The following is a 17299-nucleotide window of genomic DNA, read 5'->3' as shown; positions in this document are numbered from 1 at the left end:
TGGTCCATGATGTGCCAGTTGCTTTACATGTATTAAGTTATTTAATCTTTCCAACAAGTCTATAAGAGTAGATGCCCTATTAATCTTATTTGACAAATACGGAGACAGCCTCAGAGAGGTGAAGGTACTTAGGAGATATCACACGTCCAGTAATTAGCAGAGTTGGGATTTGAACCCAGGCAGAATGCCTCCAGAGTTCAAGCTCTTGGCCATTTCACTTTATTAATAATAAATTGTGTTATATTTTGGCCAAGTCTACCAACTGGACTGCTCATTGTCCCCACACCTGTGCATTCTTTCCATTCAAAGTACCACCTGTTTGAAACCCTCGGTTCCCTCCTACTTAGTATGTTTTCTAGATTCTCTTCTGGTCCATTGGTCTAAAGTAGCCTAACACTACCCATTTTCATTACTATATACCAGTTCCTTTTAGAAATAGAGTTGGAGTAGAATGAAAACGGAAAAGAAACAAAGCTAAAGATAGAGGAGTAAATGGTCAGTTGAATATTGGGGTATGAGTAAAGGAGAGAAGGGGAAATGGTAGTTAGAAGGGGCCATAAGATGCTGACGGGAAAGTAATAGGTGTTTTAGGGATAAGAGGGGACAATTTTAGGAGTCGATTTTAAAGAAAAGATAAGGTAGGTATATAAATTTCTAAATAAAAGTGTTCTTTCCATTAAGTTAAAACAAACATTTATCAAGAAGAGAATTTCAAAATCTTCCTTTTATACCCCATGGGGTTGCACAGTAAGCAGATCTGAGTGTGGGGAAAGAGGGTGATGGATGCCAGGCAGACAGAGGTCTTCATGTGGAGAGCCTCCCTCGCTTCTCTGGGTTGTTTTCCAGCATTAAACACTTTTCCTTCCCCCACTGCTTACATTTCCTTTTCATGGGAATTGAATTCTCTATTAACGACTTAAACAGGAACCGTGTTCTGCACTTTAAATTCGGGAAATGACCTGTTTCCTGTGCCAGAGAAAAATTTGTGCTTGAGAATATTATCTATATAATATGCTTTGTACTTCCCGCTTAGCCTTTTCTTTCATTGTGCTGTGTTTTTGGAGTTATCTGATATCAATGTAAATTCCTGAGCTGCACAATATGAAGTATTCTGTTGGAGACACAATAGTCCCCTGGCATCTCTGAATAAATGTTTGTATAATAGTAAAAATAAGGCAGTTTAGCTGATATCTTATTAAGGAAAAATTTCACAAGTACGTTCATGTAAGCTCATGAACTGCTTTTTAGAAATTCGTTTTAATCCCATATTGATCACCAACTGACCCATGACATACAGCCAAAAATTATGAGATACTTGAAGTATCTTTATTTTTTGTTCTAATTCTGTATGCATTGAAAAGTTCATTATTTTCATTGGATTTTAAGCTTATTTACAAATATTGTAACTAGTGAATTAAGAAGGGATAGATTTGAATTTAAATTTTGCAACCTAGCCTAATACATAATTTTTATTTGATTCTATTGCTGCTATAAAGGGTTGATAGCATCTAGAAAATCTAAGGCAACTTCAAGAATATTAGTCTTATTTTCATTTTCTTCCTTTCTTTCCATTCATTCATTCATTTCTTTTGGCTGCACCCATGGCATGTGGAAGTTCCCAGGCCAGGAATCAAACTCATGCCACAGCAACAACCAAGCCACTGCAGTGACAACAGTAGGCTCCAACCTGTTGAGCCATGAGGGAACTCTTAGTCTTTTCTCTACATGACTTTTCTGTAGATGTTTCTGATTGCCTGACAACTTACTTTATCAGCCTGTGTGGTTCTTGTTCACATCCAAATCAAGCAGAAGCTTGCTGAAATCAAAGCCGTGGTCTGGCTGTATTTCACATACATTGCTCAATTTTTATTAATACCTTGTGCTCTTAAGTCCTTCCAAGGATTATGGAGATCGGCTCTATCCTTTATTAATACCTTTTAGTTCAATCTTGATTGTTTTTTCTACCTTCTACTCTTTGCTAATTTTCAAATTTCTGGAATGTTTAGAAAATATGAATGGTGAGATTGACATGAACCGTATTTGAGGACCAGCCTGAAATCCTGACTAGAAAAGATCCAGTACAATTTGACAATATGAAATATATCTATATGTATTAGATCTTTTCCCCCTTACAAATGCCTTGAATTATTTATTTTAAAATCTAGGAATTCTTCCAAAGTTATAGTTAATTGGATCAATTCACTGTTAATAGAGGAGCAGAGAGGAGAGGCAGGGGGCCTTATCCTTTAGTTCTATTCCCTATAGTACTAATTAAAATCACAATAAAAGAATGATACAAATGAACTCGTTTGCAAAAGAGAAGTAGACTCACAGACATAAAAAATAAATTTATGGTTACTAAAGGGGAAAGGTGGGGGAGGGATAAATTAGGAATTTGAGATTAACAGATACACACTACTATATATAAAATAGATAAAGAGGACCTACTATGTAGCACAGGGAACTGTATTAAAAATCTTGTAATACTCTGTAGTGGAAAAGAATCTGAACTATATATATATGTGTATATGTATATGTATATAACTGAATCACTTTTCTGAACCCCTGAAATGTTGTAAATCAACTATCCTTTGATAAAAACAAACCCCCCAAACACAGTAGAAATAAGAGAACTATGGCTATAGTTGTAGCACTATAGCAGAAATGCCAGCCATTATTTATTTGGGCCTGATTATGCACGAAGCACTGTGCCGAGTGCCAACAAAAGTGACCTCTGTGGGGAGTTCCCTCTGTGGTGCAGTGGGTTACGAATCCGACTGCAGTGGTTCAGGTTGCTGTGGAGGTGTGAGTTCGATCCCTGGCCAGGCGCAGTGCGTTAAGGATCTGGCATTGCCACTGCTGTTGCGTAGATCATAGCTGTGGCTTGGATTCAGTCCCTAGCCCAGGAACTTCCATATGCCATAGGCATGGCCATAAACATGTTTTAAAAAGTAAAAAAGTGACCTCTATGAATTCTCTTCATCTGTCTGTAAGATGTGTATTATTATTAACCTGGTCTGTTGAGTAAGGCATAGAGCCTTTGGCTTCGTAAAAGCTTATCCTTGGGCTGAGCTCCACCCCTAGACATTCTGTGTCTGTATAGGTGTGGGAAGCTGTTTCTGGGCATGTTGGGGTGAGAAACGTGGAGGATTAATTTTGAGGGGTTTCCAAACAGCTGACTATAAACATTGAATGTTTCTTGATCTTATTTATTGAGTTGATTTCTCCCAAAAGTTTGGTGAATTCCTGTCTAATCTGGAGACACCAGTCTTCCAAAACGACACAAGATACGCAAGATCATTATAAACCAAATGCTATTTGGAATATCTACGCCAAGAAGAGTTTATTGCCAAAAAACACCCCGCTTTCTTAAAAAAAATAATAGTTTAAAATAAAGGACTTAGAGCTTTTTCAGTCTTTGAAAAAACTAACTGTAAACATAATTGGCACAGTTGTCGCTAGAAAATATCACTTCTAAAAATTAGCATCAAAAAATTGTGAATTCCCTGAAAAACTAGGTGTTAAGTAAATAGGCACCAATTATTTCAGTTTTTCTATTTAGGGTTTTTAATGTCTCTCTCATCTTAGGAGTTGATGAGACTTTTTCACTCAAATACTTTAAGATCCCACTTTAAAATGTTGAACTCTGGGATGATCAGTATGAAAAATTCATAACAGCCAAAAAGGCTGTGTCAGACCCTCAAGACTACGGGCTGAAACTGAAGTGGCTACAGAGATTTGTGGATCGCAAAAATGAATACAATGGATTTTTGTGTAAAAATGATAGCAACATTGGTGTGAGAATAAATAAGAATGTTTTACTTTGGTGTGAGATAATAGGGAATAGTAGTGACTGCAGTGAAGGAAGAAAGCTTGTGGCTGCCTTGGCTCCAGCCTGTTGAATCCATCCACAAATGTGAACCCTGTGTTAATTTTCCCCTGGTGTTTGAAGAGACTATAATTACTGACTTTTATGTGAATGCTCTTATTTCTTTAAATGTTAGCAATTGAATCAATGTTTTAACCACTCTGTGCTATGTTTAAAAATACCTTTACTGAAAAAAAAATCCTCTACTGCTCTTGACTTCTGCTTTAGACCAGCTCATTGCCTTAGGTCAATGGAAGTTATACATTCCCAAGAAAGATGGCTATAATATACTTATTTTTCCAAGCTGAGCTATGAGATGAGATGGTCACAATCAAAGTCACAAAAACACAAAAAAAAGCTAAACAAAAATTGAATAAAAACTTAAAGAATTACCAGACACTTCAGAAAAATTTGCATTTATTGTAGCTTTTTTTGTAACTATCTCAATACATTTCCTAAATTTTCACTTTTCCTTTTAGTAGTATTACACATAACTGTAATTCCATTGAAAATGATTCTGAGTAGTATTCCATTGTGTATATATATCACATCTTCCTAATCCAGTCATCTGTCAATGGACATTTGGGTTGTTTCCATGTCTTGGCTATTGTGCATAGTGCCATAGTGCTGCAATGAACATGCGGGTGCTTGTGTCTTTTTTAAGGAAGATGTGGTATATATACACAATGGAATCTACTCAGCCATAAAAAGAATGAAATAATGCCATTTGCAGCAACATGGAGGGAACTCTCATCCTGAGAGAAGTAAGTCAGAGAGAGAAAGACAAATACCATATGATATCACTTATCTGGAATCTAATATAGGGCACAAATGAACCTTTCCACAGAAAAGAAAATCACGGACTTGGAGTATAGACTTGTGGTTGCCTGGGGGAGTGGGGTGGATTGGGAGCTTGGGGTTAATGGATGCAAACTATTGCCTTTGAAATGGATTAGCAATGAGATCCTGTTTCGGGGCACTGGGAACTATGTCTAATCACTTATGATGGAGCATGATAATGAGAGAAAATAGAATGTGTACATGTATGTGTAACTGGATCACCATGCTGCACAGTAGAAAAAAAATTGTATTGGGGACATAATTTAAAAAATAAAATAAATTTTAAAAAATGATTCTGATTTCTCTTATATCTGTCCATTTAGCTATTGACCCTCCAGCCACCGATCTTTTAAACATCTTTAAAATCATGTGCCTTGTTTGTAGTTAGTGCACTGACCATGTGCTGACAATTCTTTCCCCTGAAAACTCCTGAAGAACACATCCACACTGAAGTCAAATAGAGGACACTAAATAATGTTTTAGTTATCCTCAAAGCCGGGGAAAATTTTAGCCAAAGGAGTTTAAAAAATCTGATGATATGATGAAAAATTATCTTCATGTTGGCTCTCAGGTGATGGCAATTTCACTTTGAAAAGTAATAGTTCTGAAAGAGAGTAAAATGTCTGGGTGGGAAATTGAGCAGATATTAAAAAACCCTTAACAGCTATGACACAACACATCCTTTTGAATGTGAATCCTAAGAAAACATCAACATTCAAAGGGCCGTTGTGATCCTTTTAGGCCTTTGAGTAATCCAGGTGTGGCTTTTTTTTTTTTTTTTTTTTTGAGATAGATACCCATGAGTGGCTATACCATTTTACATTCCCATCAGCAAGAATGGGAATTCCTGATTCCTCTGGGCTCATTCCTTTGGTGATGTCTGTATTTTGGATTTTGTACTTTCTTTTAAGTGTGTAGTGGTTATATCACTGCTCTTTAATTTTCAATTGCCTGATGATATAAGATTTGAATATCTTTTTTTTTTTTTTGTCTTTTTTTGCCATTTCTTGGGCCCCTTCCGCGGCATGTGGAGGTTCCCAGGCTAGGGGTCCAATTGGAGCTGTAGCCACTGGCCTATGCCACAGCCACAGCAACGCAGGATCCGAGCCGCATCTGCAACCTACACCACAGCTCACGGCAATGCTGGATCCCTAACCCATTGAGCAAGGGGGAGGGACCGAACCCGCAACCTCATGGTTCCTAGTTGGATTCGTTAACCACTGTGCCACAACGTGAACTCCTTGAACATCTTTTTATATGCTTATCATCTACATATCTTTTTGAGTGAGGTGTCTGTTTACTTCTTTTGCCCATTTGAAAATCTGATTGTTCATTTTCTTATTGTTGAATTTCAAGAGTTCTTTGTATATCTTGGGTAGCAGTCTTTTCTCATATATGTCTTTGGCATATATTTTCTCTCAGTCTGCGTCTTGTCTTCTCATTTTTCTGTCATCCATAGAACAGTGTTTTTAATTTTAATAACATCTTTATAATGATATAATATTCCTCTTCATCTTGGATAACTCCTCTTGCTTTGAAGTTTGCTCTGTCAGAAATTAATGGAGCTTTTCCTGCTTTGTCTGGATTAATGTTAGCATGGTAGGTATATCTTTTATCATCCCTTAACTTTGAATCTGTATGTGTCTTTATATTTAACGTGGGTTTCTTTTAGACAACATATAGTTGGGTCTTGTTTTTTGATCCACTCTGACAATCTCTTTTATTTACTATTTTTTTTGGCCACACCTTTTCATGCAGAAATTCCCAGGCCAGGGATCGAGCCCATGTCACAGCAGTGACCTGAGCCACAGCCTTGACAATACCAGATCCTTAGCCACTAGGCCACCAGGGAACTCCAACAATCTCTTTTAACTGATGTATCTAGATCATTGACATTTAATATGATTCTTGACATAGCTTGATTAATATCTATCATATTTGTTACTATTTCTATTTATTGCCCTTTAAACATTTTTCCACCCTTTTTATGGCTTTAATTGAGCATTTATTGATTCCATTTTCTCTCCTTTCTTAGTATATCAGTTATACATCTTAAATTTTTTTTTTAAGTGGTTGCCTTAGAGTTTGCAGTATACATTTGCAACTAATTCAAGTACACTTTCAAATACTATACTTCTTCATGGGTAGTACCAAGTACCTTATGATAACAAAATATTCTTTTTTTATTTTTTTATTTTTTTATTTTTTGCTTTTTAGGGCTGCACCCATGGCATATGGAGGTTCCCAGGCTAGGGGTGGAGTCAGAGCTGCAGCTGCTGGCCTACGCCACAGCCACAGCAACACAGGATCCAAGCCATATTTGTGACCTGTACCACAGCTCATGGCAATGCCAGATCCTTAACCCACTGAGCGAGGCCAGGGATCGAACCTGCATCCTCATAGATCCTAGTTGGGTTCGCAAACTGCTGAGCCACAAAGGGAACTCATAAAGTATTGTGGCTTAGTAGTTAATGAACCCAACTAGTATCCATGAAGATGTGGGTTTGATCCCTGGCCTTGCTCAGTAGTTTAATGATCTGGCATTACCATGAGCTATGTAGGTCTCGGACATGGCTCAGATCCTGCATTGATGTGGCTGTGGTGTAAGCCAGCAGCTATAGCTCCAATTCAACCCCTACCCTGGAAACCTCCCTATGCTGTGGGTGAGGCCCTAGAAAAGGCAAAAAGACAAAAAAAAAAAAAAAAAAAAGAATAAGAAGAAACAAACTTAAGGTTACCAAGGAGGAGAGGGAAGGGAGAGGGATTAACTAGGGGTATGGGAATAATAATACAAACTAAAATAGATAGGCAACAAGGATTTACTGTATAGAACAGGGAATTATACTCAATGTCTTACAATAACTTATTATGAAATGTAATCTGCAAAAAACAGAGTCACTTGCTATACACCTGAAACTAGCACAGATTAACCACATTTCAATTAAAAAAATAAAAATCAAAGTTTCTATTTTCCCTTCATTTATTCCTTCTCTCTGATGCTTTTTCTTTCTTGATCTATATCCAAGGTTTTGATCTATTATCATTAGCCTTCTTTCTTAAGAACTTTTAACTTTTCTTGCAAGACAGGTCTACTACAAGTTTGCTCTGTTATAATTTGTCTGAGAATGTCTTTAAAAGAAACTATCATTTAAAAATGGCTACTTTCCCTCTGCCTCCCCTGGAGCGGGAGAAACTTTTTCTGGTAGTCATTGTGAAAATTTGTAAAGCTCCTGGAGGTAAAACTCACAGAAGTGTGAGTGTCTGTCCTTTTGACTGGGTCCCCTTGGAGATTTAAGCCTCAGACTTTTCCACATGAAGCCTCCAATAATCTATCAGTTACAATTTAGGATTTCCTAACCTGTACCACTTCTGGCAGAGATTTCTGCTCATGGCTTTTTCACCTGGTAAGTTGATATTCTGTGTTTTTGCTTATCTGTCTCTCCAATTTGGGGAGCAGCAGTTTGCCCTGTGACCTCACTTCTCTGACAGATTTAAGGAGAGTTACTGATTTTTCAGTTTTTTCAGCTTTTCACTTGTGGTTAGGATGGAGTGATAACTGCCAGTCTTACCTGCTGGACTGGAAACCCCAAAGTCTGATTTTTATTTTTAATTGATCTTTTTTGGCAGCTGCATAGAGAATGCATTCTAAGAAGGCAAGAGTAGAAGCTACAGCTCAATAATAGGTGTCTGGAACTTTAGACCAGGACCATAATCATAAGGTAACTATAAAATATCTATAGGTGGTAATTTCCCTGTGTTTCTAATTTTTCTTCTTCCCCCACCCTAATGAGCCCCAAGTGCTTGGCAGTAAAAATACAATTGAAGAGTCCTTGACTCCCTGTATTTGGAGGTGATTGGACATTGCAGGGAGAGGCTGCAGCATCTTGTACCTCTGTTAATGGTCCTGAATGGTAAAGAGGAAAGATGTAAGAGGAAGAAAAGGTGGACAAATGGAACTGGCTCGTATGAGAAGTGATGCCATGGATGTAATAAGACAAAGGTCAAATTTAATTAAATAAGAGAATCGAGGGGTATAGCTTTATGGTGACAGATTTGGGGCCCTGGATCTCTGGAGAACCTTGGAATTATTGCAAAGTATTATATGGCTTTTCAAATGTATGTAGATACTTTCTTTTTTAGTATAGCAAATTCATTGTTCAGTTTTAGCACCTACCTTCTAATATACCAAATACATTTATTATGCTTATTGTATGTATATGTCTCTCCCCCCCAAACATAAGCAGAGATTATTGTCTGTTTTTTAAATTGATATATCTCATATGCCTTGAACAGTGGTTCTTGAAGTGTGGTTTGCAGACATTTGTGGTTTTGTGACGTCCTCTTGGGGGATATATAAGGTCAACACTATTTTTGTGGTAATACTAAGACTTTATTTGCTTTTCTTATAACTGCATTGATGTTTGCACTAGTGGTGCAAAAGCAATGTTGTGTAAAACTGCTGATGCTTTAGTGTGAATGAAAGCAGGGGCACCAATCTACTAGCCGTCCTTGTGTCCACTCATTCATGGCGAGTGGTAGGAGAATGCTAGTTGCACTTAAGAATGTTCTTCATAAAGCTGTAAAAATTATTGATTTTATTAAATCTTGACTCTTGAGCACATTTTTTTTTTAATATTCTGTCTGATGAAGTGGGAACTACACCTGAGTACTGCTGCATACTCAAGTATGATATTTATCTCCAGGGAAAGAATGTGATTGTTGAGTTGCTATGAAACATTGTATTTACTTGAAATAACAACTGTGGGACAAACTATGGTTTCAGTTTCAGGGCATTTGGGTATTTTGGATATTTTCTCAAAAGAATGACGTGAGCTGTCACTTCAAGGAAAGCAACTGATAATGTTTGCTACTGATGATAAACTCAAGCTTGCAAGTGAATTCAGTTTTGGAAAATTTGTGTCGGTCATTGTGAGTTGGACGGCTTCCTTATACAATTCTAATGAACTGGCTAATGATATTAATGTGATGTGGGTTTATGCATTAGTATTACCCTCAGCGAAGGTATGCATAACACTCAGCGAATCACTATTAAAAAAATAAAGCATGGCTGTAAGATCCCTTCAGGTTTTGAGATAGATCAATGGATTTTAATGTAACAAAGTACAGAAAGTTCACTGATATAGTTTCAGATTCCATATCATGGCTACCTTTAAGGAACCACCACTTACTGAGTTGTGGTGTTGTGTCAAAGAAGAATGTCCACGATTATATGAAAATGTTATATTTGTGAACATATTCCTCTCTTTTCCAACTATCATTGGAAATATGTTTCCAAACAATGTATCAAAACAGACAAGCATATATGAGATGACAGCTGTTTTTTATATTTCTAGACATTAAAGCATTTTTTAATTGTATAAAATAGTACCACACTTGTCACTGAAATTTTTGGGGAAAAGATAACTGTTTTTCATAAAAAATATATTACATATGTTAATGTGTAATGGGTTAATACATTTATAAATAAATTAATGGCTGGGTAATAAATATTAACATTTTTCTTAGCTTTAATTTTGAATATATCACATATTGGGTAGATATAACACACATAAATAAAAGCTCTTTGAAGTTCTCTGTAATTTTTAAAAGTGTGAAGGAATCCTGAGACTAAAACATCTAAGAAGCACTTTCAAAAACAATGCCTGGCATGTAGCATAAATATTGTTTTCAGGGAAAAGTGAGATCCAGTGGTCTGGACAATTTATGAAGGGTTTGCCAAAAACATATTAAAGGCACATAAAATGTAACTTTAAGGATAAATTGAGCCCATATTTTCTAGCTTAAAAAATTAACCCTGGAGTTCCTGCCATGGCACAGTCGGTTAAGAATCCAACTGCGGTGACTTGGGTCACTGTGGAGGCATGGGTTCAATCCCCTGCCCAGTGCAGTGGGATAAGAAATCTGGCATTGTTGTAACTGCAGTGTAGGTCACAGCTGCAGCTCAGATTCAGTCCCTGGCCTGGGAACTTCCATATGCCATGGAGGCAGCCATCAACTTTAAAACATAAATAAATAAAACAGACCTTTTCTTGGTCCCAATCCACCTTCATGTTTCTGTTCCTTTTCTCAGCAAAACTTAAAAACTTTTAAGCTTTTTCTGTGGCTACCAACTCTGTTTTCTTATTCTCCATTTCTCCTTGTACCCATTCCATTGGGACTGCTGTGGTCAAAATCACTAGCCACTGACCTTGTGCAGTCAAGTCATACATCTGTTTGACCTGTGCCTGAATTCTCAGCACTGTTAAAGCCATTGACCACTCTCCTTTCTTGAAACCCTCTCTCTACTGGCATTTGTGTCACCACATTCTCTTGGTTTGGCTCCTGGCTTACTGGCTTCTTTGGTTTCTCTTCTTCTGCTTGACCACTAACTGATAGAGTGCCCCCAAGGTTCTCTGCTGGGCTCTTCTGTCTTCTCCATGCAAGTACCATCTCCAGTAAACGGGGGCCAGTTCTCTCCTCTCTATGGACACTTTCTTTGAGTTATATCTTCATGCCAATAGCAGTCAGGTCTCTAACTTCAGCCCCCGACTCCTCTTGGAATTTAAGATCAGTACAGCTAACTCCTTACCTGAGATCTCTACGTTGGTGCCAGTGGGTATCTTAAACGCAACATGGCCAGAACAAACTCATTCTCCACTCCAACAACTACTTCTTCAGAGACTTCTCCATAACATGGCGCCACAGTCAACCAGGTATTCAAGGCAAACTGAGATGGCAAGGCTTTTTCGTTTATCTGGACTTCATTTTTCTCCCAGCAAGACATTACAAAACACTTATCTTCCAAAGAATTTTGATGTCATAATATTGCTTTAAGCTCAAGAGGCAAAAGGAAAATATTTACTTGTATTTTGTCCACTTATCTTCATGACATGAGTGTACTTTCTTTCCTGAAATAGTGCAGCTCCTCTTAAATTTTTCCCTTTATGTAAAATTTATCCATCTCTATTCATATTCAGTAACCATGTTTTCAGGGTGACAGGTTGTTGCTCAGATCATTCTGAATGCAGACTATAGGACTGGTAAGGTTTAATGCTTGTATGATCTGAAATTCAGATTGGCCTCAGGTATCTAGAATTGAAAGCATGAACTGTTAAATCTGGATGACTTTTGAGAGTGATCTACGGTGTGTGCCTGACTGTTGAAAAGACCAGGAAGGACAAACATGAGTTGAGAAAGATTATAATGGAGTATATTGAAATGATAAAATGAGTAAGTGCTTTCTGAGAATCAAACTCATCATGGGCTTGACTTTACTTTTGAGCTGACGGTGGCCCAGATGGACAAAGACAAAGGGGATTGCTGTTGTCTCTCTGTTATATCTGAATGAGTTTTCTTCCTTCTTTTGATTTCTCAATAGCAAATTTGTGGCATTTTTAGCTTTCTTAAACTTTAACTAATGTATGGCATTTAGCATATTTTACCAAACTCTTGTCGAGAGGAAAACAGTGTGGAGCAAGTTGAAGAGAAGGTGAGGAGTTCTGCGCTCTGAATGGTGGAAGACAGCCCTGACTAGAGTGATATCTGGGAATGTGTTGTGTGGCATCATTGTCAGGGGAGCGCTGGTTTACTGAGCACGTGCTAATAACACACCTGCCCATCTGGATGTACATGGAGGGCCACCTGCCTCCAAAGGTGACCTAGTGAGTCCTCCCTGGCTCACCTGTCTCCACAGCTCCTGAGCCTTCAGAGATTATTATGACCTGTTGACGTAGCCCAGATTGTGATTTTCATTGCTGGTGGGGGGATCCTCTGGGGAGATATCAGGAACCCCAAGTGGCTGAGCCAGAGGGTACTCTGTGCAGAGGGGCTGTGACATGGAGTTGAAGGTCAAGGTAAAGTAAGTGAGGGCTTTTTTTTTTTTTTTTTTTTTAACCACTTGTTTCATAAAGTCTGTTCCTTCAGTCTTGGGAAGAATAAACATTAAAGGTCATCACATTGTGGCCTCTGGACCAACTGCACTAGGGAACTTACTCAAAATGCAGATTTCTGGGGTCCTAAGCCAATTGGCTGCACCAGACTCTCTGGATACAGGGCTGGGGAAATCTGTATTTGGAAGATTCTCTCTAAGTCTTATACACAATGAAAAGTTTGAGAACCACTGACTTTAAAGGCCATTTTCCAGTACTTATTTTCTGTGAATTTGTATCAAAATGAAGATCATCTAATTCTGATGACATTCTGGACGAGTGAGAACGAATGAACACAGAGATAAAACAGCATATTACATCTCATGTATTTTTGTGACTAGGGTATTAATGCTTCTTTGATTGATAGGAGAAAGATTAAATGCCCCAAAGTCTGAGGTGACGCTGTAGATTCTGGTTGTTAAAGGATGATTCTTTTTTTTTTTTTTTTTTTTTTTTTTAGGGCCACACCCATGGCATCTGAAAGTTCCCAGGCCAGGGGTTGAATTGGAGCTGCAGCTGCTGGCCTACACCACAGCCACAGCAACATGGGATCCAAGCTGCGTCTGTGACCTTCATCACAGCTTATGGCAATGCTGGATCCCTGACCCAATGATCAAGGCCAGGGATTGAACCTGCATCCTTATGGATACTAGTTGGATTCGTTTCTGCTGTGCCACAACGGAAACTCCCTAAAAGATGATTCTGAAAACATGTTGTTTATCTTTGGCAATGAAAACTTACACATTTTGTAAAAAATGTCAAACAGTTTCGATGATTTTGCCCTCTCACCAAACTATCTAAAATCTGCTGTGACTGTTGTATACAATGAGGCTCTTGGGAAAAATAAATGCTTGGTTAGAAATGCTAAGAAGTTCCAGGTTTTCTTTCATACGCAGTTAAACCAAAAGTTCCATATTGTCATGGAGGATAAGAAGATAGAAAAGTCAGATAAAGACAGAGTTTATTGGTTTGTGTATTTCCTTCTGCCTCATAGTTTGATTCATTTTCATTACCTCCTGTCTTTAATTTGTTGGTTTCAGAATGTGGCTGAGTTCAGTTTATGAAGTTAAGGTTTATAAATGTGGAGGTGAAGTTTAAATTTTGTTTGCATGAGAGGCTGTGTTTCCTAAATGGTCAATGTGAAATGTAAACTAGACAACCAAAGCATCCTTGCTATTTTAAGATTAAACGGAAAGAGCTAAGGAGAATTTTTGGTATAAGTATTTGGAAAAGTATTCAAGAGAAATAAAACTAAAATTAAAAATGAGACTAATGCTAAAATTGGAAGATTCAAAAATCTCTTTCCATTGCCAGTTATACCTAACTTTAGATAATATTTCAGAAAATTGTATCACATATTTCCAATAAAAAGTTAAGGTGACATCCAAAACTTTCTTACCTTTTATTTATTTTTAATTTTGTTCTTTTTTTAAATTAAAATGTAGTTGATTTACAATGTTATGTCAATTTCTGCTATATAGTAAAGTGACAGTCATGCATATACATACACTCTTTTTTATATTATTTTCCAACAGGAATTTTCCATGCTTTTACTTAATTCAGTTGAATTCTTTCATTCAGTTGAAGCTGTTAGTACTGATGTGGCTTTAGTAGTCATGAAATCTGAAACAAGAACTGATTACATTGGGAATCAAGATGATGCTGAAACTAAGGCTGGGAGTGAGATATTGTGGCTCATTTATTTTGTTTCTTTTAAATAGTTTTGCTCTTTTTATAAAAATGATAGCATGCACATAGCCAAATATTCTGAAAATAAGAAAATGTACAATGTTACCTTCCTACTTCCTAGAGATAATCGTTGTTTGCATTTTAGTATATGCTACATATTTTTCCTTAATATAAATGCACATTTACTTACGTGTGTGTGTATATACATATATACTTGTATGCATATATATATACTTATATGTGTATATGTATGCATGCATGAAAGTGTATGTATATGTATGAACACATCAAGTATGCTGCTTAGTAAATTTTTTCACCAAATAAAATTTTATAGACATCTGTTGAATATACACACATATATAATTTTTATCACATCCATTTATGATTCTAATTTTGCACAGTATTCTGTAGTTTGCATGTACCATAATATATTAAGTGATCCCATTAGTGATGGGCATTTAGGTTGTTTCCAATGCTTCCACTTTTGTAATCAATATATTAAAACCCCTTGTCTGAATATTTTCTTAGGATAAATTCCTAGAAATAGAATCAATGGGTTAAAGGAAATGCCCACCTAAAATTTTGAGATGTGTGGTAAGCTGTCCTCAAAAGTGTTGTGCCGTTTTATACTGTTACTGGCAATGTCTTAAGGGTGATGGTTTTGGAATATTGTGAGCAATCCTGTGTTTTATTAATCTCTTAAATCTTTGTAAATATAGTGTGTCAAAAATGAAATTCTTCAATAATTTTCATTTATTTGACGCAGTATCTCAAGATTCCTTTGAGCCTCTGGGAAATTAGTGTGCTGTCATTCATACCTGACTTGGCAGGTAGTGGCAGGGATTCTTGAGACAGACAAGGGAAGAAGAAATCTCACCTGGTCACTAGCTAGTTAATGCATGGTGTCTTGAGGACACAGACCAAATTTGCTGGATAGAAAGTCTCTCCTTTTTTTCCTTCTAAACTGCCTGTTTTAAGGCCCAGTATAAATAACCCTTTCTACTCTTTTTTTCCTTTGCAAAAATAATAGCTTGTTTAGTCTTTGATCAAAGCTTAGTGACCATCAAGAAGAGTCCAGATCTTTGAAATACTAATGAACTCATTTGCCTACGATAGGGCTGTGGAGAGTTCTGACCTGATCCCAGCAATACAAATTCTGGCTTTCTAAAATTTGAGGGAGAAAAGTGGGGATGGGAAACTTCCATTCCTTCTTGAAAGTCACTTTCTCTTTCTCCCACCCTCAATCTCTCTTACTTCTAAAAGGAGTGACTTTAGGAGTTTCCTTCGTGGCTCAGTGGTTAACAAACCCGACTAGGATCCATGAGGATGCAGGTTCTATCCCTGGCCTCGCTCAGTGGGTTAAGGATCTGGCATTGCTGTGAGCTGTGGTGTAGGTCGCAGACCCAGCTTGGATCCCACGTTGCTGTGGCTGTGGTGTAGGCCAGCATCTGTAGCTCTGATTCGACCCCTAACCTGGGAACTTCCACATGCTGCAGGTGCAGCCCTAAAATAAATAAATAAATAAATAAATAATAAGAGGGGGTGACTTTAGAATTTTTGGCCCCTTTTTTTTAAAATTAGAAATCCCCCTTTTTGGCTAGATTTTGGTCTTGTATGCTTGACAAGAATTAGTAGTTTAGGAAACATCCGACTCCAGAACTTTGAGATCTTGGTGCATATGTTTAATTCATATCTACATGACCACCTATGGCCCCGCCCCCTCCGAACTATAAAGGAAATAAATTCCCAGGAATACACAGGGGTTTCTCCTTTTACAGCAGAGCTGTTGTTATACTCAGTAGTTATTGGATTTGTAAACTTTGGTTTCCGGTTAAAAAAAATTTAATTCTAATCAGCGGCCAATTTTTTGAGTAACCTAATGGTGCCTTCATAGCATCTTTTCTTCTTTCCTTCAGGCATTCTTACACCGAATGAACCAGTGTGCAGCATCCAAAGTTGACAAAAATGTAACAGAAGAAACAGTGAAGGTGAGGAGGTGCAGCTGGCCCTCGACCCCAGCACAGGGTCCCCTCAGATCAAACTTCATCTGTGGGATGTTACCTCAGGGCTTGTCACTTTGTCTCCAGTTCCAGTATATTCTGTCCCAGGCATCTGTGTGGGTGACAGTGAGAGAAAGGGAAACTAGAGTCCGGGAAAAGAAGTGGGGGTTGTGCCCATGGTGTAGAAGACAGATTTTTTTTTATTGCCAAGACCTTGGAAACACTTGAAAAGAGGAAGAAAAATAACCCCTAGTCCAAGAACATTCGTGCCTCTGACGGGAAGGGAGCTGACCGTGTGCAAGAGGCTTTCTGGAGGGCCGGGAAGGCAGGAGGGGCCAACGTGACTTCCAGTCTCTGGCCCCTGAAGAACCGGTGATGTAGATGGTCCACTGGTGTAGAAAACCAAGTCTACACAGTGTCTTTAGCTCACAAACAAATGGATAAGCTGCAGGGAGGGAAAATTGTGAAGAGTTTTGGGAAAAAAGGCGGGGAGGAGTTCCTGTCATGGCTCAGTGGTAACGAACCCGACAAGCATCCGTGAGGATGTGGGTTCGATTCTGGCCTCACTAAGTGGGTTAAGGATCTGGGTTTGTGGTGAGCTATGGTGTAGGTCGCAGATGTGGCTTGGATCCTACATTGCTGTGGCTGTGATGTAGGCCTGTGGCTACAGCTCCAATTCAACCCCTAGTCTGGGAACTTCCATATGCCACATGTGTGGCCCTTAAAAAAAAAAAGACAAAACAAAGGTGGAAGGAGGATGGTAAATGAAAATTAATCGTGCTTTAGTTTTTATTACTCATTTAAATTGATACACATTATATATAGCCATGTGATATATAATAAAATAGCTAACTTGCTATTTTATCAAAAATACAAAATTCCCAAGGATTTTATAGGCACTCTTCTATTTCCCATTAAATTAAATATGAACTTTTACATTCTCCTTACCATGGAGTCTTATTTTGGGTCTTTTG

The 17299-nt window shown here is 37.8% G+C and overlaps 1 protein-coding gene across 2 annotated transcripts in view; it reads left to right on the top strand.

Moving 5' to 3' along the window:
* PREX2 (phosphatidylinositol-3,4,5-trisphosphate dependent Rac exchange factor 2) overlaps positions 1-17299 on the top strand; it is a 283847-nt gene that overhangs the window by 49685 nt on the left and 216863 nt on the right. The window contains exons 1-2 of one of the 2 annotated variants that reach the window (XM_013996689.2): positions 8336-8427; positions 16242-16313. In XM_013996689.2, the coding sequence (XP_013852143.1) occupies positions 16257-16313 (57 nt within the window). In that variant the 5' untranslated portion in view covers positions 8336-8427; positions 16242-16256. Of the gene's footprint in view, positions 1-8335; positions 8428-16241; positions 16314-17299 lie in introns of those variants that run through there. The other variant, XM_021089269.1, reaches the window with a different exon arrangement.

This window comes from Sus scrofa, chromosome 4 (genome assembly GCF_000003025.6).
Source record: "Sus scrofa isolate TJ Tabasco breed Duroc chromosome 4, Sscrofa11.1, whole genome shotgun sequence".
Taxonomy (NCBI): Eukaryota; Metazoa; Chordata; class Mammalia; order Artiodactyla; family Suidae; genus Sus; species Sus scrofa.
The sequence above is the reverse complement of the archived record's forward strand: the minus strand, read 5'-3'. Positions and strand labels throughout refer to the sequence as shown.